The sequence below is a fragment of the Eptatretus burgeri genome, chromosome 6, assembly GCF_056783735.1.
Source record: "Eptatretus burgeri isolate ZD-2024b chromosome 6, Ebu_testis_v1, whole genome shotgun sequence".
Classification (NCBI taxonomy): Eukaryota; Metazoa; Chordata; class Myxini; order Myxiniformes; family Myxinidae; genus Eptatretus; species Eptatretus burgeri.
Window position 1 is genome coordinate 45,061,523 of NC_140966.1, and position 24,919 is coordinate 45,086,441.

Consider the following 24,919-nt stretch of genomic DNA (forward strand, 5'->3'; position numbering starts at 1 on the left):
GTTATTTTTCTGGTTTTCATCAATGATCTCTTTGACTCTGGGAAATCCTCTTTATCTGTATATGGATGGCTCCACCCTCTGTTGTACCATCTGTCATCCCTCAGATCGGCAAGCCGCAGCCTCATCACTCTCTGTAGATCTGGGTAAAATCACAAACTGGTCCAATGCATGGAACATGTCTTTCAATCCTGACAAATCTCATACTCTCATTATGTCTCTCCGAAAGGACCATCTGGAACCCACCCACCCCCCCCCCCCCCATCTACTTTCTCAACAATCCTCTTGAAGAAGTTCTTTCATTCAAGCTCCTGGGTCTCACTATCTGCCATTATCTTTCCTGGGAATGCCACATTTCCAAGCTGTCATCCAAAGCCAGTTGCCGACTGGACATCCTCCATCGTGCAAAGTCCTTCCTTGGCACAACTGAGCTCTTGACCTCATGTGAAGCTTTTTCCACTGCCTGATCGAGTACTGCTCTCCCCTCTAGCCTGGTGCTCCTGCCTCTCATCTTTCTCAGTTTTACGCTCTGGAAACCAAGGAATTTAGGATTATTGGTATTTCCCACGATGAGGCTGAGACTTTGGGTCTCTCCCTCTCTCACCGTAAGCAGGTCAGTGGTCATAGCGTCTTCCACCATCTCCTCTCCGGCCTCGCCCCCCTCTGTTCTGTCTGGCATATGTACCCCCCCCCTCCATATTTCTGCAGGGTGCTCAAGGTCCACCAGCAACCCTATTCTGGTAGAACTACCAAATCAAGCATCACTGCTCACCTTCACTATTTCATTCCTCTTTTTTCCCCCCTTTGGAACTGAACAAACTCCCGCACTCTCTTCAATCCCACCCTTCCTTCCCGCTATTCAAAACATCTGTTCACCACCATCTCTTCTCTTCCCCCATCCAAAACCACGATCTTTTCGACCCCCGCTAATCCACCCCAAACCCACCACCTACAAATTCCCTGCTTTCCTTCCTGAAAGTCCCTGTCGTGTGAGGACCTGAAAGTCCCTGTAGTGTCTTTCAGGTTCTCCTCATGTCCATCCCTCTCCCTTCCACAGATCTGTCTCCCTTCCGCAAATCTCCTCATATCTCTGTTCCACACCATTTTTTCCTTCCCTCTCCTGCCCCTCTTGTCTCCTGCTCCCCTTGTTGCATGTTCTGTGTGTTAGCTCTTATATGAGCCTCAGCAGTGTATAGAAACAAAAAAGGAAGAAAAAAGGTAAAGCCTAGATAGACAATCGAACAAAAGGAAGAGGAGTGTGAGGGAGCAGAGGAGACCTGATAACCTGGAAACGTAGAAATAGGGGTATTTAGAGTACAGGGGGTTAATGAGGGTGGAAAAGATCATGAGTGTAAATGGGGGATGACCTGAAGTGGTGGTGAACAGCTGTCTTGAAGCCCTGGGGAAGAGAATGAGATTAAAGAGACTGAGGAATGTGCTTCCACAGGTGGGGGAAAAAGAGGAGTGCAATTGAACTTTGGAAAGTTCACCACAAGTGGGTTACTGGAAGACTATGTGCCCCCTTACAGAAACTGGCAGTTTTTTTCTGTAAGTTTCTGTAGTTTTTCTATAGTTTTTCTACATCCCTGTGTAGTAACCCCCTCCCTTGCAGTTCCAGAACGAGCAGGAACTTGAAATAGTGGTGACTCCATATCCAAAACCAAAACCGGCACAAAGATGTTCAGGCTTGTCCGACATGCTAGCTCATTTTAAAGTATACTTTCTGCGTATCATATTTGATAAACCAATGAAGAGAGAGAGACAGAGACACAGACAGACAGAGAGACACAGAGAGACACAGAGAGACACAGAAAGACAAAAAGACCCAAAAAGAGAGTGAGAGAGATAGTTCAACATATAATTAGCAAAACTAAAAGCCGAAACATTTCGTTTTAACAATTTACAACATTTTGGCATGGCAATTTTCCTCTTTAATAATGGAAAATTAAAACTGTGCATTTTAATCACATCTGCACTTCAAGATATTTCAGTTATGAAAGCAGATAATTTGCAGAATAATGAGATTGGTTGAAATTAATGGAAGTGAACTTTTCCTTGTCATTTAAAACATTTGTCTTCAATAATAATAAGGCAAAATATAAATTTTCAGTGTTTTTCTTGTTACCTCCTCCACCGAAGGTGAAGGAGGTGATGTTTTCACCCCCTGTCTGTCTGTTTGTTTGTGTGCAGGATATCTCAAAAAGTTGGGGACGGATCTGGATGAAATTTGGTGGAATTATTGGGTGTGTAACAAGCCCAAAATGATTAGATTTTGGTGAAGATCCGAATCCAGATCCGACTGCTAGAATTTTTTTAAGTGATTCGTCACCATTGTAAGATAGGACCAAAAACGACATAGTATTGTATAGCATGATATTTCAAAAATGTATTTGGCCCGATAGGTTCTCCTGCATCAGGCATTACGTGGCGGAGGTATGCGCTACACCGAGTGCCCTTCTGGTTTTCACTGTTCATCTATCCTACCTTATATTAATTTGATTCTTACTTCATAATTTTTATAACTTTCAGGTCACCTATATTGAAAGTAAACCATACACGATTGATAAAATATATAGAAGGATAAAAACTTCACCTGGGTTTTCATTTTTCTCTTTGTCCATCAAGTAATCTGTTTCGCCATTTCCGACAATATGCTGCTGTCTTGGTCGATTAACATATATTTTCAAAAGGTTTGAAGAGTTGGTGTTATTGCTGTTTTTATTCTCAGCGTATAAGATGTCATCGATGAATACATCAGATAAATGGTGTGTAATGGCACATGGGATTACATCGAATAGTGTTTACTTTTACGAAGAGTCATTGATTATCCTTTGATTATATCGAAGCATTTTGAGTTATCAGTCTATGAATTGGTTACATCAATTGTTTCTTTCGATTTCTTAATATGCCAATGATTTTTAAATGTGCTAACGGTCGGAATTCACAAGTACCGTGAAATATTCGTCGATTGGTTGTTCAGTTTTGATGATTGCAAACCCGACGGACGGATGGTAGTTGTGGGTCCCAGATACGATTTGGTCTCCTCACCAATCACAGTCAGAGGTGAATCATTAACCAGTGTATCAGCCAAAAGGCTCCAAATTCGCTAAGTGGATGGAACAACGATGTGTTGCCCTGACGAGCCCCAATAAGGGTGAAACTAGTCTGTAGCTTCCCTTCTCACCTGCTTGGTGATGAAGAAAGAGCATGATAGGAGTCAATTTATTTATATAACCCAGGCCACCTGGGTTTAATTGATTAGGTGAGAGCTGATTGGTTATTCCTTCCATTCACATGTAAGAGATGTGGATGGGTTTTTCTTTATCATTTATATTGTCGCTGATCCTGGGTTCGAGGCTTGCCACGAGGGGAGGCACTTGGGTCTCTCCCGAACGCCCGATCCTGAGGCCGCCGGGCACAGATAGCTCCGCACACTGGCAGGTTGCTTGGCAACCATTGATGCCAAGTGGCATGGCCAATCCAGACAGGGTTACACAACTTTGTGCGATACCTTACCTGTGGACCGCCGGCTAATTGGGGTCAGTGCCCTCAGTGCACTCAGATTACTGCCGAGCGTTACAGCGAGTGCGCACTGGCTCACAAAGCAAATTATTGGGGTAGAATATCCCGTCTAACCTTACTTGTGCACTGCGTTCGACCATGAAAGGAAAAGACAACTGACACATTGGGAATAGCAACAAACAATTATTTATTACATACATACAAGCAAGCAATCATTTAAAAGCAAGTATTTATAAGCAAGGAAGCAAAAAGGCAAATAAGAGCAGATTTAACAATAACACGTATTCTTCTTCAATCTTACTTCAACAAAAGACTTGACCATCATTCACTCAGGGAAGAAGAATAAATGAAGAAGAACTTGAAAATAAAATAAAAGTGATTTATGGAGAAAGTGAAAGTAGTCTTTCCTCCTCTCCTTCACCTCACGCAAATATACAGGAGAATGTGGAGGAAAATGGATGGGGAAGAGGGGCAGTGACGGTGTAAAGCGATGGGTCCCCGAGGTCCTGATGGATCACGCAGCCGTGTCCCTGGGGTGACCAGACCCAGCAGGCAAGTCCTCTCTGGTGTCCCAGATATGTGAGCTAGATGTGTGACTCGCCATCCTCTGCCTCAGATTCTTCCTCCTCAGGCCACGTCAATGAGGTGCCGCCATTCACCCTCCTCGTCCTTTGTGACTGATAGGATCGAGAGGGCAGGATGACGCGTGTGGAAGGAGTGTTCTTTTTTCCACAGAAGCTCGACACTCACTGCTCGTGAAACTTTCCTTTCTTTACTCTCACATGTTTTTGTTCGTTCCCTCATGAGCCTTCTCAGTCTGTCAGTCTTCTGCTCATGCGAGCTTGTCCCATTTGTTTCTCCTTTCTGCTTCTCTCGCCTTCTGCATCTGCTTTCTGTCTTCTCTTCTGCTTTCTGCCTTTTGAGCCGTCTGTTCAGGAGTGCTCTTCGTCCCTGCTCGCACGAGCCTGTACCGTTTGCTTCTCTGCCTTTCTGCTTCTTCTTCACATCAGCTTTCTTCCCCTCCTCCCACAAGCCTTCTCCCCCTCCCATTGGTCCGCAGATGATGGGGGTGAGTGCATGACGTCACTTGTGGAAATTGCTACACCATTCTGAGAAAACTTTCAGCGAAGCCCTCGGCCCGTGCTCTACGTGCCCAAATTCGCAACAAGAGCCCCCAGACCCCTCCTTCATGCGGAAAATGCCCAGTCGCACTGTATCAGCCCGCAAGAAGCGCCGAACCTCGAAAGCCATGAAGAGCATGAAGCGCTATGAACATGCATGTGAGAGCACCCAATGGGTTACGAAGAAATGCGCAGAGGGGACACCCCGCATGACCGAGAGATGACCGGCCACAGGATTGAAGATAAGACCGATGGGGTGAAGGAGGGACTGTTGAAAGGATGTTTGATGGAGGGAGATTATTGGAGAACCGGTGAAACGGGCCAATGGAGTAATGGAGGGATGATTGAAAGTAACAGAGCGATTGAACAGAACGATGGTGTGAAGGAATAAAGATTGAAAGTAACAGAGGGGGAGGGGGTGACATTACACTGGAAAAATACAGCCTTGCCAACGCATCCATCCATCCATCCATCCGGACCATACTCTGCAGAACATTGGTGCTGCCTAAGCAGTCTCCTGGGCTATTGGACACAATCCTGGATGGGTCGCCACTCCGACCACAGCATACCAGCATGCTGGCACTCATTTTGCCGACCTCGGAAGGATGACAGGCAGTCAACCCCACCTGGTATTAATTTAACAGCCGAGTGGGATTTGAACTCAGGATCCTAGGATCCCAAATTCCTGTCTTCAAACGTTATGCAAATATGGAGAGAAAATAAAAATACAAAATGCAAAAATGAGTGGGAGGGGGGGGGAAGAATTTGTTCCTCTGCGAAACTTGGCATGTATCATCACCGTACTGACTTTTGTCTCCCCAATAACCCTCCACAAGGGAGCGCCCAAGTGAGCCTCAGGATGTACGTGCCACACAGGCCAAAGGCAGAGTTGTAGCCCTTACTTGGGTGCAGCCCTTTGATGGAAATACTGGACTGACTGGATACCAGGTGGAAGTTTCTGAGAATGGTATGGATCACTTTGTATTCACCAGCTTACAACAGGTATCAAATGTCCAGCACACAGTATTCACTTTCCATTTATCCCAATAGAGTCCCCATGGAGGATGCTGCCATTGAATGTCAACCCTGATGTCACTCGGGTGGCTATACATGACCTCGTCCCAGGCTGGACCTACCAGTTTCGCTTGCAAGCATTCAACAAAGTTGGCTATGGACCAAATAGCCAAGCTACTGAGAGGTGAGATGAGATGACATTAGAACATGAGCTTTTAATTGTTATCTCTGATAAATAGTGTTGAGGATTAATTGTTTTTTTGCTGTAGTGCAGCAGATAACTGCAAAATACCCCTAGAATACTTCGGTTTGTGATGCAAGCATGAAATTTGGCACAAATACTCTCTTTGGTCAACTGTGTTAAAAGATGGCGCTGGCCACGAAAAAAATCAAGATGGCAACCGTTTTCCAAGATGGCCGCCATCCAATTTGAAAAGTATTATTCCTAAAGCAAGTATTTGGATTAAAGACAATATTTTGAGCGTATTCCTAGATTTTAGGGGTCAAAGAATCTAATAGGAATGTTGTCTGGGCTCTCGTACATAATCAAATGGTCAAAGGAAAGATGGCTGAAGTGAGAGCGAGAAATGAACCTTCAGAGTTTAGGCTTTATTCCATTTGATTGGAGCCGCTTCTGCGGGCACACCGGGGAATACAGGTTCAGCTAGGAGTACATAAGCAGTAACGTATACATGTGCAGTTAATCATTGCAGACAATCCGCGTAAGCACGGAGTTCGATATAATCTCCATTCTCACCAGTCAATGAGCACCTTCAGTTAACGAGCATCAAGTGAACAGCCGATGTAAATGGCAATGCCCCGGGGACAACCACTCGTGCCGCAGAGACCTCCCCTTATACGCGAGACGCACAACATGTGATCCCGCGTCATGTCCCTCAATTCACCTCAATTCACCACATTCTCCTCACCTTTAAAATGTAACTAGGGGCCCATCTTACACACCATGATTGCTTTAGCACTATAGGAGTATACATTTCAAGCAACGCGGACTAATAGATCTACAGAAGCATACATGCCAAGCAGTGATTATTTTGAGTTGTAGGAGCATGGAAATGAGCATCGATATATGATATAATGGGCATATAGGAGCATGAGCAGCGAGAATGCCGATAATCCCCTTTACAGATTGAGTCGTCGAGGGGCCTTATTCGTCGACCTCTCCGGGAGTAAACGGCAGTTTCACTTGAGGGAGACTCCCGATCCTCTTGGTGAGCCTCGACTTGTGCAGGGGATGACTCCTCGTTGCCTCTCGGGTGGAACGCGGCAGGCCCGTCACCCGGCGGAGTGCCTGGGGGGGAAATGTCAGAAGGAGGAGTGCCAGAAGGTGGTGTACCTGCGGGAGGAGTACCTGAGGGAGCCAGATGGCGAACCGACACAGTGGTCGTCCTGCCATCCGGGAGCCTGACATGAGCATACTCTGGATTAGTGTCAATGAGTTCGACCCCCTCCACCAGGGGTTCATACTTGCTTTGTCGTACCGGGCGTTTCATGAACACTGTACCGGGATGGGTCAGCCAGTTGGGCACCGTTTGACCGTCAACATAACGTCGTTGGTGAGTAAACATTCGTTCGTGAGGAGTGGCATTGGTGGACGTGCAGAGCAAAGAGCGTATGGAATTCAGAGCGTCGAGAAGGGTAACCTCCCACCGCTCGGGGCCCAGTCCTCTCGATTTCAGCGCCAGAGTTACGGCTTTCCAAATAACTCCATTATACCTTTCCACCTGCCCGTTTCCCTGTGGGTTGTAACCCGTCGTTCGACTAGTTGCTATGCCGAGCTCTAGTAGGAATTGTTTTAGCCCGGCCGACATGAAACACGGCCCTCTGTCTGAATGTATGTACGAAGGTCTCCCAAACATAGCGAAGAGGTCAGAGAGACATTTCACGACAGTGCCCGAGGTCATATCCGAGCACGGAAATGCGAAAGGGAACCTTGAATATTCATCAACAACGGTGAATATGTATCTGTTGTCTGTTTCGGTCGGCAGTGGCCCTTTGAAGTCGATGTTTAGTCTCTCGAAGGGGGAAGTGGCCTTGATCAGTCTGCCAGATGCCGCGCCATAGAATCTGGGTTTTAGTTCAGCACAAACAGGGCATGAAGCATTCATTTGTTTAATATCTTCAACAGAATAGGGAAGATTTTGTCTGCGCACGAAATGTGCCATCCTGGTTACCCCCGGGTGGCACAGAGACACATGGAGGTCTTGCAAAGCCTGACTGATTGTTGCCGAACTGTAGACCCGAGAGAAGGTATCTGCAGCAGGGTTTTCTTTCCCGGGCCGGTAAACAATGTCGTAACTGTAGCAAGCTAGGTCTATCCGCCATCTCATAATTTTTTCATTCTTAATTTTTCCGTTATTTTTCCCATCAAACATGAATGCCACGGATCGTTGGTCCGTAACGAGCGTGAAGTGGTTTCCCAGTAAATAATGTCTCCATTTCCGCAGCGCTTCAACGATGGCGTACGCTTCCTTCTCTATCGCTGAGTGTCTCTGTTCGCTTCTAGAGAGAGTTCTCGAGAAGAACGCGACCGGCCGCCCAGACTGATTAAGTGTAGCAGCTATGGCGTGATTTGAAGCGTCGGTTTCCACCACGAAGGGCACCGAGCTGTCGATCGATAAAACCACGGACTTACTGATATCATCCTTGAGGTTGTGGAAAGCTCTTACAACAGCGGCATCTGGTGGAAAGTTTTTGCAATGCACTAGGGGATGTATTTTCTCGGAGTATTGCGAAATCCATCTTGCATAGTAAGCGAACATGCCGATCACCCGGCGCATTGCCTGTAGGTCCTGAGGTGGGGGTAGCTCACGGAGCGGGCGCAATCGCTCAGGATCAGGCTTAATTGTGCCGTCGGCTATCGTGTAGCCGAGAAGGTCAATTGACCTTGCCGAGAATACGCATTTCTCGTAGTTGAGAGTCAGATTATATTTTCTAGCAATGCTCAAGAATCTGTCCAGATTCCTATCATGTTCCCTCTGATCCCTACCGCACACTGTGACATTATCCACGTAAACAAAAGTGTCTTTGAGGTTTTCATCTGAGATGATGTCGTCCATAACCCGTTGGAAGCAAGCTACCCCATTCGTGACACCGAAAGGTATTCTCCTGAATTGGTAGAGGCGCCTCCCTGCCTGGAATGCAGTGTAAGGTTTGTCTTCCTCTCGGATGGGAATTTGATGATAGGCGCTTCGCAAGTCGATGGTACTGAATACCTTATAATTGGCCACGCGTTCGACCATCTCATCTATGCGCGGCGGGGGTAGGCGTCGAGTTGGGTGAAGCGATTGACCGTTTGGGAATAATCGACAACCATTCGTTTCTTATGGTTCTGACTGCTGGTTACTAACACCTGTGCGCGCCATGGCGAATCGCTCGGTTCTATAATTCCCTCCTCCAGTAATCGCTTGGTTTCCGAAGTGATGAAATTCATGTCAGCAGTGGTATATCGCCGCGATTTGATCGCTATCGGTTTGCAGACCGGCGACAAGTTAGCGAACAGCTGGGGGACGTCACCTCCGCGGTGGTCAACGCATTTAAAATTAGACGAGGCTTGCTTCCTCCAAAGGGTATTTCGACGCTCGTGTGCTGCTTGAGGACATTATGACCCAGAATTACGTCTGCGCACAAATCACGAAGCACCAGTACCTTTACATCCCGATGCGTGTACCCTTTTACGTCCAATTCAACATTGCAGTACCCTCGTACGCGGGATTGTAGTGAGGTGGCGGCCATGCTTACCGTATTGTCAGTCGGGTGGATTACCCATTTCCTGCCCTTCACTAGCGAGCTGTTGACGAAACTTTCAGAGCTACCGGTATCAATCAGTGCCTCAGCCATATGCCCGTTAATTCGTACGTTGATGATAGCCTGGGATAGATTCCCCGGGGAGGCTGCAGTTAATTTATTTTGCGAGTAGAGAGCCGCAGAAGTGGGTTTATTTCTCCTTAGAGTAGATTTACATACCCTGGCATAATGCCCTTTCTTGTCGCAATTCATGCATGTGGCATCTCTGGCGGGACATTTTTGACGAGGATGCCTTTTGTACCCACAAAAAAAGCATTTACCAACCGGAGCAGTTGCTGAGGAGTTTGACGTGGCCTGGGTATCCGGCTCCTCGGGTGTTTCTCCATCCCCTATGTCTGGCTGTGTCTGTGCCAGTGGGGTTCCTTGAGTTCCCACCGTAGCAGCGTTCATTAGCAGCATCGGTGTCCCAAATGACTCAGATTGCTGCTGAGCCGTATCCATCGCTCGTGCCTGATCGACTACCTTGTCAAGAGTGGGTTGCGCTTTCTCTAGTAAGCGTTGCCGTATGTGGGCTGATCTGAGTCCTTGGATGAATGCCTCCCGTGTGGCTTCCTTTCGGTGTTCCTCGGCGCTTACGGCCCGGAAGCTGCCGTCTTTTCCCAGCTGATTCAGAGCTTGCAGGAACTGATCGATTGTCTCCCCGGCTGCTTGCTTGCGTGTGTTGAGAAGATGTCGTATGTATACCTCGTTCTTGGGCTTCACGTAGAGCGCTTGCAGCACCTCGATCGCTGCTTCGTAAGTGTCGCACTCCGAGAAGAGCCTGTACACGCTGGGCGAGACATGATTCACGAGAGCGGCAAATTTGTCGGCTCCTTCCTCGATGATGGTCAGATAGTGTGAGAAGGAACAGAACCAATGCGACCATTTCATTTCTGCGTCAGTCGCGTTTGGGTCTGCGTCGAACCTCTCTGGTTTGTAGATCTTGTCCATCGTTGGTTGAGAGAGCCGAGAAAATCAAATGGAATAAATTGAAGTGAGAGCGAGAGATGAACCTTCAGAGTTTAGGCTTTATTCCATTTGATTGGAGCCGCTTCTGCGGGCACACCGGGGAATACAGGTTCAGCTAGGAGTACATAAGCAGTAATGTATACATGTGCAGTTAATCATTGCAGACAATCCGCGTAAGCACGGAGTTCGATATAATCTCCATTCTCACCAGTCAATGAGCACCTTCAGTTAACGAGCATCAAGTGAACAGCCGATGTAAATGGCAATGCCCCGGGGACAACCACTCGTGCCGCAGAGACCTCCCCTTATACTCGAGACGCACAACATGTGATCCCGCGTCATGTCCCTCAATTCACCTCAATTCACCACAATGGCGTCCAAGACAGCCGCCATGAAATCTATAAATCCTAATATTTCAGGAACTGTGCTGAAGATATTTTCTTATTTTCATCAGAATATCTTATGATGCAAGCATGAAATTTAACATAAATGATCTCTCGTCTCCAAGGATCACTCTTTATGCAAAAATATTGCTCCTGCTGAAAATTAAAATGGCTGCTATTTTCAAGATGGCTGCTAAGCCGTATCTCCAGAAAAATCAAGCTGGTAATAATCATTTATCATTTCACAAAATTTAGTGGTAAAATACTTTTATTTCTGATTTATTGCAGAAATGTTCACTAGTTTGCCATATATTGCAAAATTACCTGTCACAACAAAGATGGCGTCCAAGATGGCCGCCGTAAAACTTAAAAATATCTCATCAATGAATAAACATAGAAATACTAAGTACTATAAGTCGGCAAATAGGTAATAAAGATAATGGATTTCATTGGAATTATTACTTATTTTGTCAGATTGCATTTTAGAGGGTGGAGGAAAGCTTAGCATAATTATAATGGAGTGATGTCAGCACACAACCAGGGCACACTGGTGACGTCACTGCTGTGTAACTCAGCATGTGGTTCAGTGTCAGCTGATCTAGCTTTACTAATGCTGTAGTAATAGACTATAGTTGTAGTATAGTTTAGTTTAGTGTCCCAAATGCTGTCTAACAGCCCCATATCCAGTAGCTAGTAAACAGTAGTTTGTAGTTACTATATTTAGTTAGATAGCCACGCCTGAATTGACAGGGTGTGCCAGCGTGGGAGAGCCGAGCCAAGGGTAAGGGGGCTGCTATACATGACTTGCTCATGTAGTTACCAGCAATGCCAACCCTCCCGATTTCATCGGGAGGCTTCCGAAAATTCACCCAAACTCCCGCCCTTACGATCACTATCCTTATCCTCCCGAAATTTTGATATTTTTGCACTGTTCACTAATCAGAATGTACTAGTATGAGAATTGAATGAAAAGCATCGTCTGCTACGTATAGCATGTGGTAACTCCATAACGTTCGCTGCTACCAAATTGTACGTAAAAAATTGCAAATTCAAATGAGGAGCAGCGAAACATTGGGTCTGGATCTCGCTTATGCGATCATGCACTGAGATTTAGTGCATGCGGTATGTGTGCAATACAGTGCATGCGGTATGTATGCACAGTGTATATGCATGCGATACGCTCACTGCATGCAGCTATGCCCCGTACCAGCCCGGCGGTCGCGACCACCGTGCGGTGTTTAACAGCCGCTAGAGTTCTACGAGTCGCGCTGCTGCTGTGGAACATCGACTTCGAAGTTACCGATGCTTCAAGCCCTCGATGTTGATTACGAAATGGCAGAAAAGAAGCTTACGAAGACCAAGAAATGGTCTCAGAAGTACAAGACCGAATACAGTCTCCAATACCCGTGTATTCGAAAGTCTGAAAGAGAAATTCATCATGCGTATTGTACAGTATGCAGCGTTGATATTTCAGTTGAGCACGGAGGTCGCGATGATATTTGGAAGCACGTTGGAAGCAAACGGCACACAGACATTGCAAAGGAGAGATCTTCGAGCACGAGTACTGGTACACTTCTGAATTATTTCACCAAACAAGGGACAAGCGAGGAAGAGGATGTTACCCGAGCGGAATTTCTCTTTAGTGGATTTATTGTGGAACATAACTTGCCCATATCCGTCTCAGATCATGCTGGACCTCTATTTCAAAAGATGTTTCCAGATTCAAAAGTTGCTTCAAAGTATGGATGTGCAAGAACAAAAACTTCAGCAATAATTGGTGAGTTGTCAAATGTTACTGCTTCATCTATTGCCGATATTGCTAGACTAGCTCCATTTAGCCTAGCTACAGACGGTAGCAATGACAGTGGTGAGGCCCAGCTATATCCTGTCCTGATTTCGTACTATGACAACAGTGCTGGGATTGTGAAGCAAGGTTTGCTAAGTTTGCCTGCGTGCAAACAAGATTCCACTGGAGAAAACATTTTCAAACTGCTTGATCATGAGTTCAGTGACAGGAAAATTCCGTGGGGAAATTGTGTTTCCTTTTGTGCTGATAATGCCTCTGTCATGGTGGGCAAGCACAAAGGAGTCGCTGCTTATATCCACAAACAAAATCCAGAGTGCTACATCATGGGATGCCCTTGCCATATGATGCACAATACGGCCAAGAAGGCAGCTCAGGCCTTACCCATTGAATTAGATGACTTTCTCATCGATATTTACTACTACTTGGACAAAAGTAGTAAACGCGTCAAAGGAGTGAAAGCACTGCAAGAACTCTGTGATGCCCCGACACACAAGATTCTGAAGCATGTCGCAACAAGGTGGCTGTCCCTTGGTCAGTGCCTAGACAGGCTGATTGAACAGTGGGAGCCACTTCGCCTCTTCTTCAAAGAAGAAGTACGAAGAAAAATGCAACCAACTGTAGCCAAGACTCTAACAACGAGCAAGAAGGACGGCACTGTATCTACTGCCAGTACTGGCACTGCAGGATCAAGCACTAGTGGCGCAGCATTCACCACTACCACTGCAGTATCTGCTGCGAAGAAGACAGCAGGGACAGCATCAAAACCAATGCTGAGAGCAGGTAGCATCACCGGCCCTTCATCACGTTCATCTACAAAGCAGATCCCTTCAGAGTCGAGAAAGACTGTGATAGTCCCATCTACAGGCAAAGAAGGACCCAAGTTAAGTTCTGCTTTTGCCAAATCACTTGATAGAAGCTCAGCAAAACCTTCGAATCAGAGGTCTTCTTCCTTGGCTGCACCTACCTCAAGCTCTCTCCTCAAACGTAAAATTGGATCTGGTACTACGAGTCTGACCTCTTCTGCTGGCAGTAAACGCAAGTGTGATCGCCCTGCGGCTAAGTGTACTACGAGTTCTACAACTAAAAGCGCATCTTCCTCAAACACTGTGCAGGAATCTAGAGAAAAACGTATCAACAGGATGTTCTTGTCTCCACAAACAAAACTCTATTGTTTCTTCCTTCGATATGCTAACAAGCTTTTTGAGAAGGGGAATCTTCTGCTGCAAAGAGACGAACCCTGTATTCATCTCCTGCACGGAGAATTGAATGGTCTTCTGAAAGATATCTTCGTACGGTTTTTGAAACCATCGGTGTCATCGGTTCCTCTGGTAAATGTACCCTTCTCTGACAGAAATCATCAGAAGAATGATGAGGACCTCATGATTGGGAACGATGCCAAACTGTATATAAGGGAACAAAGGAGTCTCAAGAAATCCACCTTCACTCTGAGTGAGTCAGACATCCAAGGTTTCTTCAGTGCAGTTCGCTCATATTATGTGAAAGCCTGCAATTACATCTTCAAAACCTGGCCGCTAGATGATGAATTAGCCAAGCATGCTCAGGTGCTGGATGTTAAGCTACACCAAGAAGTGGGGTTTGACTGTGTGGAGTTTTTCATCAAGAAATTCCCTGTCTGTTCAGTGGCGTGATAGTGACATAGACAGTCTTGAGAGTGAATTCGCACACTCCCGGGCAGACGCCTCCATACCTACAATTGCTACTGAGACAGTGAGAGTGGATGAGCAGTGGCATCGGATTTCACAGCTCACAGATCCCTGCACTGGTGCCAAGAAGTATCCTAATTTGAGCAAAGTGATGAAGGGAATCTTGGTCATTCCTCATTCGAACGCATCATGTGGCGAGCACTCAGTCTTGTACGGAAGAATCATACTGAATTTCGTCCCAATTTGAGTGTCAAAACCCTGGAAGCTCTCTTAATTGAAAAACTAGCTCATAGCACCCCTTGCTACCAGAGAGAATACAGCAAAGACATAATCAGAAGGGCTAAAAGAGCCACACAGCTGTCACTCAGCAAAGCTGCCATGGAAAAAGCTAGCAGCAGTAGTACCAGCCAGTAAGGTAAGAAAAATATTGCTTCTTTTGTGCTTTTTGTTAATCTTTGATTGTCCCCTAACTTACTAATATTAACATACATGTAACATTAAAAAGTGCAAAATTTTCCCCTTTTTTTGTTCAAAAAGTGGGAATTCTTAACATGTTAAATGCTCCAAAATAGGGCTCAGAGGGCACTAGAGAGCGTCTAGAACCCCAGAGCTTCCAGGGCCCTAAGGCGGGCCCTGGACCCCGCCACAAGGGTCGAGCGCTCCGCGCTCGAGATGTGCGCTTCGCGCACATTATTTGGTGTCGGTTGCAAATCCTCCCTAATTCTGATTTCCAAAAGTTGGCATCTCTGAGTTACCCGAATGGTGCACAGATCACACGGGACTTAAATGACACTGGATGAATGATCAGGCTAGGTGTAGGTCACCCGAACCTCGTCGTATCCCATACAGGAATGTGCGTTGATTAAGGTGGTAAAATGATAAACCCTCGGCCTTAATCAAAATGGCAGATGCGAATCCAATTTTAGCCAAGAGGCAAACAGACTGGACTAGATGCTGTCTTTGCCAATAATACAAAAAGATTGAAGCCCTGACTTCCCCTCCTACCCATCATGTCCCAGAACATGATGGGTATACTATGCTAGCGACCAATATACCTCTATTCAATGAGATCAGTGCACTCCCATTGATTTTAGACCCAGCTAGACTGAATGAGGGTGGAGGTATAGAGGAAACGCTGAGAAGGAATGAGGCAAAGTACCACACGAGTTGTCGGTTGTTATTTAATAACACTAAACTCGATCGTGCCAAGAAACGTCGATCCGACTCTCGTGGCAGTGAAACAGATGAAGGGCATGTGAAGCAGCAACGAACTAGCCATGATGGTCAAGTTTGTATTATGTGTGAAAAGACATCACCTGAATCTGACCTTCGGCAAGTTATGACCATGAACTTGGACAAGAGGCTGCACGAGTGTGCTCAAACACTGAATGATGGCACGTTGTTAGCAAAACTGGGTGGTGGAGATGCCATTGCCCAGGAACTAAAATACCATCGTGCTTGCCTCACTGCTCTGTACAACAGGGAGAGATACCATCTCAGAAGTCTTGAGAAAGACTCACATCAAACTAAGGAGGAACCAGATGTGTACCCACTGGTTCTTTCGGAATTGGTGAATTACATTGTTGAAACCAGTCTGAATTCAGACGATCCCACAGTCTTCCCCCTTGCAGATATTTACCAGTTATACCAACAACGTCTGGCACAACTGGCTGTTGATACTCCCACTGTCAATACCACCAGATTAAAGGATAAATTATTGGCTGAAATCCCTGAGCTTGAAGCTTACAAAAAGGGAAGAGGTGTGCTTTTAGCATTCCAGAAAGATGTGGCTTTGTCACTATCAAAAGCATCAGAATACTCTGATGCACTTGTGATGGCTAAAGCTGCAAAAATCTTGAGATGACACATTCTAGACCATCAATCAAGATTTGATGGCACATTTCCTGAAGGTTGTGTGAAAGATGCTATACCACCCATTCTCCTTCAATTCGTCGGGATTGTTGAACATGGAGCAGACATCAAATCACAGCTGAGATTTGGGGCTTCAAAGTCTGACCAGGCCATTTCCCAGCTGCTGCAGTATAACTGCTATTCCCGATACAAAGAGGGAGCAGCAACACACAGACACTCCAAAGACAGAGAAACACCATTCCCATTGTACAGGGGTCTCTCTATCTGCCAAAACCAGGAAGAGAAGCCTGGTAGAAATGCTGCATGAGCATGGCCTCAGCATCTCCTATGACGACTAACCGTCCATGGTTGATTTTCCCTTTGCAAAATGGGAAGAATTTTTCTGTCCATATCTGAACCATATCTGTCAAGTTCGTAAACCTTAAAAAAAATCTTGATTTTGTTCCAAATGCTAGTTCGTGAACAATGGTTTATAGCTATTGTGGCAGCCATCTTGGACTCCCATCTTTGTTTCAGCAGTATGCAAGGGAACTAGGAATCTAAAACCATGTCCAACTAATTAGTTGATCCCAAAAACCAAGGTATAGATCCAAAAATTATGAGTCTATGTCTATTATTTCCTGAAATATGAGTATTGTTTTGGTTTTGCGGCAGACATCTTGGATGCCATCTTTGTTACAACCATGCTGTGAGGTGTTACATTACAAAGAATAATCATGCTAAAATCTTAGACACAAAAAACTTTGGTTTACACCCTTAATGTTGTGTTTTGTTTTTTTTTGGAATTTTCTGTGCATTTTGTTTTGGAATTTTCTGTGCATATGGCGGCCATCTTGAAAAATGGTCGCCATCTTGGAATTTTGCGTGGCCAGCACCTTTTTTGAAAAAAAGTGGACCTCAAAGAGTATTTGTGCCAAATTTCATGCTTGCATCACAAACCAAAGTATTTTTGCAGTTATCTGCTGCACTACTGCTCTTAGAGCACCCTTAGTCTGGACATTTCCATCTGTCTGTCTGTCCACGAAACTTTGGTCAAGCCTAGGGGCTAAACCACTCAACCGATTCCAATGAAATTTGGTAGGTAGGACAAATATTTCTGGGAATTGTGTGCTTTCGAATATGGGACCCCGGGCCCGAGCATCGGCCCTTTAAAGTGGTCAAAAATCGGAAAAAAAAATTCGAAAATCGAAGCTTAGAGTTCTGTGCGCAATCTATCTCGCTCCCTTCATGCCAATTTGTAGCCCTAACAAAAAATATTTGTAGGAGGAGATAGGTTTTGAGCGAGTACATGTCGAACATTTCAGAAGCGGTTAATTGCGAATATCTCTAAGAGAAAGAGTCTGATTTTGATGAAACTTGGGTGAAATGTGTACATTGTGGCTAGCATGTACACAAAAATGAATGGTTGCTATGCACACCTCCGTTGCTTAGGCCTAAGTCACATTTGCCACGGCAGCCCTGGAGTCTCCAAAATCTATGGCCACGAGCAATTATACGGCGGCCGCAATATTTCCACGGTCACACAATGTAGCAGTCACATATGTTTTTATTTTTCGGGGAGCCGCACGGCGTATTTAGTAATTGTGGAGACCGTAAACGTGGGGTTGCCATACGGTCTTTGATTTGATGTCGCACGGTGACCTTAAGGGGGCCCTGTGGCGGCCATATAATTTTCAAGGCAGACGCAAGGTAGCCTCAAGGTGCCCACAAGGCGACATGCAGGGGGGCCCTAAGGTGAACGTGTGGCCAGACGGACGGTAACGAGTGGGTTCATTTTTTTTTTAACCAGGTTTTTTTTTTTCGGCTTGTCGAATTGCTACGGTGAACGTAGAAATGAAAAAAGTTATAACTCCGTGTTATAATTCCACTGCGACCCCTACGGCCTGTAAAGGATAGCCAAATGGCGTAGGGCCACCCTGAGGCCACCGCAGAAACTCTGCAGCCGCCGCACGTTTCTGTCAATTCAGAGGGCGTACGGCCGCCGTATCCTTGCCGTAGAGCAAATGAGACTTAGGCCTTAGCAACAGCTAAAATACTTTATCGTACACCGTAAACTTATTGTGGACTGTACAAAAAAATCAATACCTCCGAAACTGGACCTCCGAGGGACCTGTTTTTTTGTGCCCAAGGAGAATGTCTTACAGCATCATATAAAAAAAATAAAATCCTTGGCGAATAGATAAATGGAATTACCAGGACTGCCATTTGTTAGAGTCTCTTTGGAAACATGCCTCAAATTTCACAAGGCGGGTTTCTGGGCGCAAACTAAGAGGGCTGTGATAATCATATTTATTGGGCTAAATTGATTGATAGCTTGTACATGAATATCGGCTAGTCGCGTCCGCCAGCTTTCTATCTACAGCGAGCAGCCATGTCGCCTACCGGCTTGTTTGTTTGTTTGTTTGGCCATCAAAAAGCACATGCAAAGAGTTCCACATCCTCCATTTTTGTAACTTGAGTGTTGAAAAGCAGGCTTTTCAAAAGAAAGAGATTTATTCACTATGCAAGGTTAGACGGTCAGACATCATACTCGGGAGAGTCAAAACGTTTTTCTTGAAAATATAAACTGTTTTTGTTGGCATCAGGAAACTCATGCATCAGTGGGAAAATGTGAAACTAGCTGGAAATTGTTCAGAAATGGGTTATCATCTTTTGCCGAATTTCGCTGGCACTGTATCATTCCTTTAACATGAGGAGAATGATCCATCCCTCCCCCTTCCCCATGTCTTGCGTAGACTCATGTGTAGCATATGTTATATATGTATATATATATATATATATATATATATATATATATATATATATATATATATATATATATATATTGTGTATATATATATATGTATATATATATATATATTTTTTTTTTTTCTGAGTGTACATTTTGCATTGTGTGATGATTTGCAGGATCTTCTTGCCTGAGGAATCTCCAGGTGAACCTCCTCAACACATCTTCATTCATGAAATATTAAGCACCTCCTTAGACGTTCGATGGCTTCCCCCACCTTATCGATACAGACATGGCAAGATTCGTGGATATCTTATACGGTATGACAATAACACAAATTGAGAGAGGTTATGATAGGATGAGAACTATAGCATGAATCTAGTAATAATAATCAGATAAAACTTACAAATTCAGATAATTAGAGTCCACTTAATAGGGAATGGTTTAAAAATATATAAGGTTGATAAGATATTTGTCCATAGTTCGAACTGTGTTCTTTTTTTTTCACTCTCTGGGATGTATTTCTCATTTTTAAGGTACCAGCCAGTGGGACTTTCTGGAGAGTTCCAAGTACAAAATGTCTCAGGGGGGGATAAGACCAGTTTCATCCTGGTGGACCTCCTACAATGGGCTGCTTATGAGGTGGCTGTTGCTGCCTACACCGCCATTGGACCTGGGCCCTACAGTCCCAGCTCTACCAGCTGGACTCTGCAAGGCGGTCAGTAATGATGGATTGGGCATGTGAGGTGGGAAAGGATGTACAGTGAAAAGGTGCAAATCTATGAAAAGGCCTTGCAGGTTCCACTGCTATAATGATGAATGCAATGATTTTGGAGAATATAATACAAAATGTTCTCGTCTTTTTAATATATTTAATTATTAATCGTTTTGATACTGTGAACACTTTCTTATGTCAGGCAATTTGTTTTTGGAAGTTTATACTCATATTATGGAATGAAATGAGATGATTACAGTTTTATTGATTTGTGTTTTTTATGATTTTAGCACCAAGAGTTCCCCCACGGGATGTCAAAGCAGAAGTAATAAGCTCCACCAGCATTAAATTGTCCTGGCTGCCACCAAGTCCTGATACCATCCCTGGAATTATCTTGGGTTATAAGGTGAGTGAAGAGAGAGAAATGTGAAAATAGAGGTTTCAGAAATTTCAAACGTTCTCGGCCTGCACCGGAGGCAAAGTTAATCTTCACAGACATTCCACATGTTAAAAAAGGCTAATTGTAAAAAAGGATAATCTAATTTTATAAACCTCTGCTGTTTGGTTCTGATATGATTCAATATTTATTCCTGTTCCCTTACCAAATCCTTATTATATTTTCAAATACACTTCCCAACATTCATGTTTAGCTCATCTGTTAGTGTCTATACTCATTCTTGTGAACCATTATAAAACTAGAAGGGCACTCGGTAGAGCGCATACCTCTACCACGTAATGTCTGATCCACACGAAACATATCGGGCCCAATACATTTTTGAAATATCATGCGATACAGTACTATATCGTTTTTGGCCCGATCTCTCAATGGTGATTGAAATATCATGCGATACAGTACTATATCGTTTTTGGCCCGATCTCTCAATGGTGATTGAAATATCATGCTATACAGTACTATATCATTTTTGGCCCGATCTCTCAATGGTGATTGAAATATCATGCGATACAGTACTATATCGTTTTTGGCCCGATCTCTCAATGGTGATTGAAATATCATGCTATACAGTACTATATCATTTTTGGCCCGATCTCTCAATGGTGATTGAAATATCATGGTATACAGTACTATATCGTTTTTGGCCCGATCTCTCAATGGTGATTGAAATATCATGGTATACAGTACTATATCATTTTTGGCCCGATCTCTCAATGGTGATTGAAATATCATGGTATACAGTACTATATCATTTTTGGCCCGATCTCTCAATGGTGATTGAAATATCATGCTATACAGTACTATATCGTTTTTGGCCCGATCTCTCAATGGTGATTGAAATATCATGCTATACAGTACTATATCATTTTTGGCCCGATCTCTCAATGGTGATTGAAATATCATGCTATACAGTACTATATCATTTTTGGCCCGATCTCTCAATGGTGATTGAAATATCATGCTATACAGTACTATATCATTTTTGGCCCGATCTCTCAATGGTGATTGAAATATCATGGTATACAGTACTATATCATTTTTGGCCCGATCTCTCAATGGTGATTGAAATATCATGGTATACAGTACTATATCATTTTTGGCCCGATCTCTCAATGGTGATTGAAATATCATGCTATACAGTACTATATCATTTTTGGCCCGATCTCTCAATGGTGATTGAAATATCATGCTATACAGTACTATATCGTTTTTGGCCCGATCTCTCAATGGTGATTGAAATATCATGGTATACAGTACTATATCATTTTTGGCCCGATCTCTCAATGGTGATTGAAATATCATGCTATACAGTACTATATCATTTTTGGCCCGATCTCTCAATGGTGAAGAATCACTTAAAAAAAAAAAATTCTCGTATCCAGATTCGGATTCATATCTTCACCAAGATCGAAGCAATTCGTCCGTGCCACACACTCAACATGTCCACCAAGTTTTATCCGAATCCGTCTCCAACTTTTTCAGATATCGTGCGATATATCGTTTTTGGCCCGATCTCTCCATGGTGAAGAATCACTTAAAAAATTATCGTAGTCGGATCCGGATCCGGATCTTCACCAAAATCTAATCAGTTTGGCCTTGTCACACATCGAACCAGTCCACAAAATTTCATCCGTGTCCGTCCACAACATTTTGAGATATCCTGCACACAGACAAACAGACAGAAAGAGGTGAAAACATAACCTCCTTCACCTTCGACGGCGGAGGTAATGATGGCTGCAATGTTGTTCACATTCCAATCTTTATTGAACCTGTTAAATCAGTGTAGACACTTCTACTACCTCCTTCAGTAACCCAATGATGTAAAATATCGGGCTTTAGTGTCTCAACTACTCTGATAATACGAACTAATTTACAACATTATCCCTGCTCATGACATCCTACTCCAGCAACAGTTTCTTCTCCAAGGCAACAAAATTTTCTGCCGAGATATTTGCTACCTCAGAAGAAAAATATGAATGCAGAAGCAAAATATTTTATTCAAAAAGAAAAATATTTTTGTCACAAGTTATTTATCAGAGCCCAAAGTAGATGAACATTTGCAAAGCTATAACCCCACCTGTGAGTGTTTTATGAATATTTTTAGATGTTCAAACCATCACTGAAAAAAAAATATCTCTTATATTATGGAGACATGACAGGTCAACGTTCAACCAGGTCGCAGTCGTAGATCTATGTGATTTTCCAAGGTTTAAGTGCTATTAGCTGCGATGAGCAGTGGTCAGACATGGTCTTGGTTGGACCTCATGGTCACATATCAACTGTTGGTGCTGCCTATTATTAGCTTATCTGGAATTGGAATTACAGACAAGGATTTGATGTCTTGCATCGTCTGTCCATGCATCTGTGTCTTATTTCAAATTCTCTGCCCAAACCACTAGACCGATCCGGCTGAAATTTGGCAGCATGGTTCCGTTCTTGATTGGCAATGAGGATTGCAAAACTCATTCCGGTCACGTGACTTTAAGTTGGTCAAAATGGCACACTTAGTAAATTCCTTCAAATATCTTGGCCAGACCCACCACTCAGAATGCTACCAAATTTTGGTGACAGCACTAGGCCAGGGTAGGGATGTTAAATTGTGGAGGCTGATCACGTGACCAGAGTGTCAAAATGGCCGACAGTCCATTTTTATGGAAAATCATGTAAATTCCTTCAAAAATCTTCTTCTCCAGTTCCACCAGTCAGGTCATATTGTTGCGAATCTGGAAGCCTTGAGCACACCTACATTCAGGTTCCTATAGCTTAGTTATTTCGATAAGTATGTGTTTCTAGTTAGAATCCATCCCCAAGTCTAATGGGTGAATAAATGTAAATGTGCTGTGAAGTTATTTTAATTGTCAGGTTTTCTTTCATTTAACAACACCAACGATAACACCAACGATAACAACAACTCCAAGAAATGGGTTGTGACAGCCCCCACCCAGTGCGGAACAACTGAATTCCATGCCTTAATATGGACATAAATTGGCTCGCGTGGGGGACTCCAAGAAATGGGTTGCGACAGCCTCCACCCAGCGCTGAACAACTGAATTCCATGCCCTAATATGGACATAAATCGGCTCGTGTGGGGGACTCCAAGAAATGGGATGTGACAGCCCCCACCAACGGCGAATGAGTCACGCCGGAAGCGAGCCGTGCCCGAGAGGGATAATAAGGGAAGAGAGAGACAGAAATTGGCTCGTCTTGGTTCTCCTGGCTTCTTCTTTGTTCTTGTCCGTGGGTCTTGTTTGCTCTTTTCTGGTTCGGTTCTTTTGCTCTTCTTGGTTGGTGGTTCTTCGGGGGAATTGATGCAGCGGATTGGGAAGGATTGGGGCCTCGTCTCACCAGTGCGTGTTCCGGAGCACGAGGGGATCTGCCGGAGCTCAGAAAGGTGATCGCGGCTCGCGGTGGTTGGATTCAGCTCACCCTCGCTGGTGCCCAGTCCGAACGGCTCGAAGACCACACGAGGTGGGCAGGTCCGAGGCAGAATCTGGTCTTCAGCCCGACTGTCCTCCGGGCTGGGGGTCCGTATAAAGACCATTGGTCCGATTCTTTGGGTGTGTGCGTATGTGTGTTTGTGGCGCCAGTATAGTAAGTAGTGAACTGTATAAGTGCTCTTGTTGTACATACCTTGCATACGTGCTTATTAATATTTGGTTTAGCTCTGCCCTTATGTGCTCCCCTCATCCCCAATTGTGAATAGATACCCCGATTGTTGAATGTTTCAGCTCGTTCGCGTCTATTCTTTCATTGACTGAGCGTGCTGCATGTTGGAAAGTTAGCCAGGCCGTTGCCATTGTAACAGGGTATTCGGGACCGACAGAACTTGGGGATAAAACCGCTCGGATCGCACACGGAATGAGTAGGCTGAGCAGCTCGTTCCGTATGGGTGCCGTCGAGGGTGAATTTCCCCGGTAGGTTGGACCACGTGGGTATTTAGATAAATTGCTATTGGCAATCGACCCTACCCCACGTGGTCTGTCTATTGGTGAATTTGGTCCAAAAAGGGACCCGTACTTCTCCGGAGTTTTCCGAAGAAGTACGATCTGAATTCCGGGCGATCGGTCGAGCCGACTCTACTGCTCCATCTGGTGGTCGTGCTCGCAGCCGACTCCCGGCCGACGCAACAATATCAGGTCAGGTATGGGAGCATGCACCAGAGCAGCGCATCGCTGCGTCCACTTCCCGCTCCAGGGACCTCCGCCTCCAGGGACCTCTGCCTGGCCAACCCCCAGGCAGATGCTTGGCCCATCCCCATCTCCTTGAGATGCTGATCAACCTGCTGCAACCAGGAGGCATGTGGTCGACCCATTGGCCTCCTCCACTCACAAAGCTCCTCACTGAGAGAATCTGGTGAGCAGGGTCAGCATCAGGAAAATGAGCCAAATGTCCATACAGCTGCAGCTGACGCTCACGGGTGATGCCGTTAACAAATCTCATTTGAGCCTTTCTCAACAACCACTTATTGGACACAAAGTCCAACCAGCGAGGGACAAGGAGTCTCCGAAGAGACCTGGAACCAAAAGAATGAAGTCTCCATCTCAGATCCCTGGTCAGAGTCCAATCTCCCATCAGAAGAGCAAGACTGGAAACACCAAGGTCCTGAAGACTTGGACTGTCTTCCTCCTGCACAGGTACCGGCATCACCACACCCCATGATCTAGTGAATCCATGACTCCCCAGGCCCGATCCAGACATCTATTGACCTCTGACTCATAGCCAGCAGAGACATGAATATCATGACCAAGGTAAGTGAATCTCTCCATGATCTCAGCATCCTCACCTCAAACAGGTACAGACAGGACAGCAGCATCCAAGATGTCATTGAAAGCTTGGATCTTAGTTTTTTCACCCAGGAAACCTGTAATC

At 44.9% G+C, this 24,919-nt stretch overlaps 1 protein-coding gene across 2 annotated transcripts in view; it reads left to right on the forward strand.

The window, feature by feature from the left end:
- LOC147024664 (protein sidekick-2-like) overlaps positions 1–24,919 on the forward strand; it is a 656,949-nt gene that overhangs the window by 472,691 nt on the left and 159,339 nt on the right. For both annotated transcript variants that reach the window (XM_085884787.1, XM_085884788.1), the window contains exons 14-18: positions 5,477–5,607; positions 5,691–5,838; positions 19,061–19,201; positions 19,418–19,599; positions 19,887–20,002. In XM_085884787.1, the coding sequence (XP_085740913.1) occupies positions 5,477–5,607; positions 5,691–5,838; positions 19,061–19,201; positions 19,418–19,599; positions 19,887–20,002 (718 nt within the window). The remainder of the gene's footprint in view (positions 1–5,476; positions 5,608–5,690; positions 5,839–19,060; positions 19,202–19,417; positions 19,600–19,886; positions 20,003–24,919) is intronic.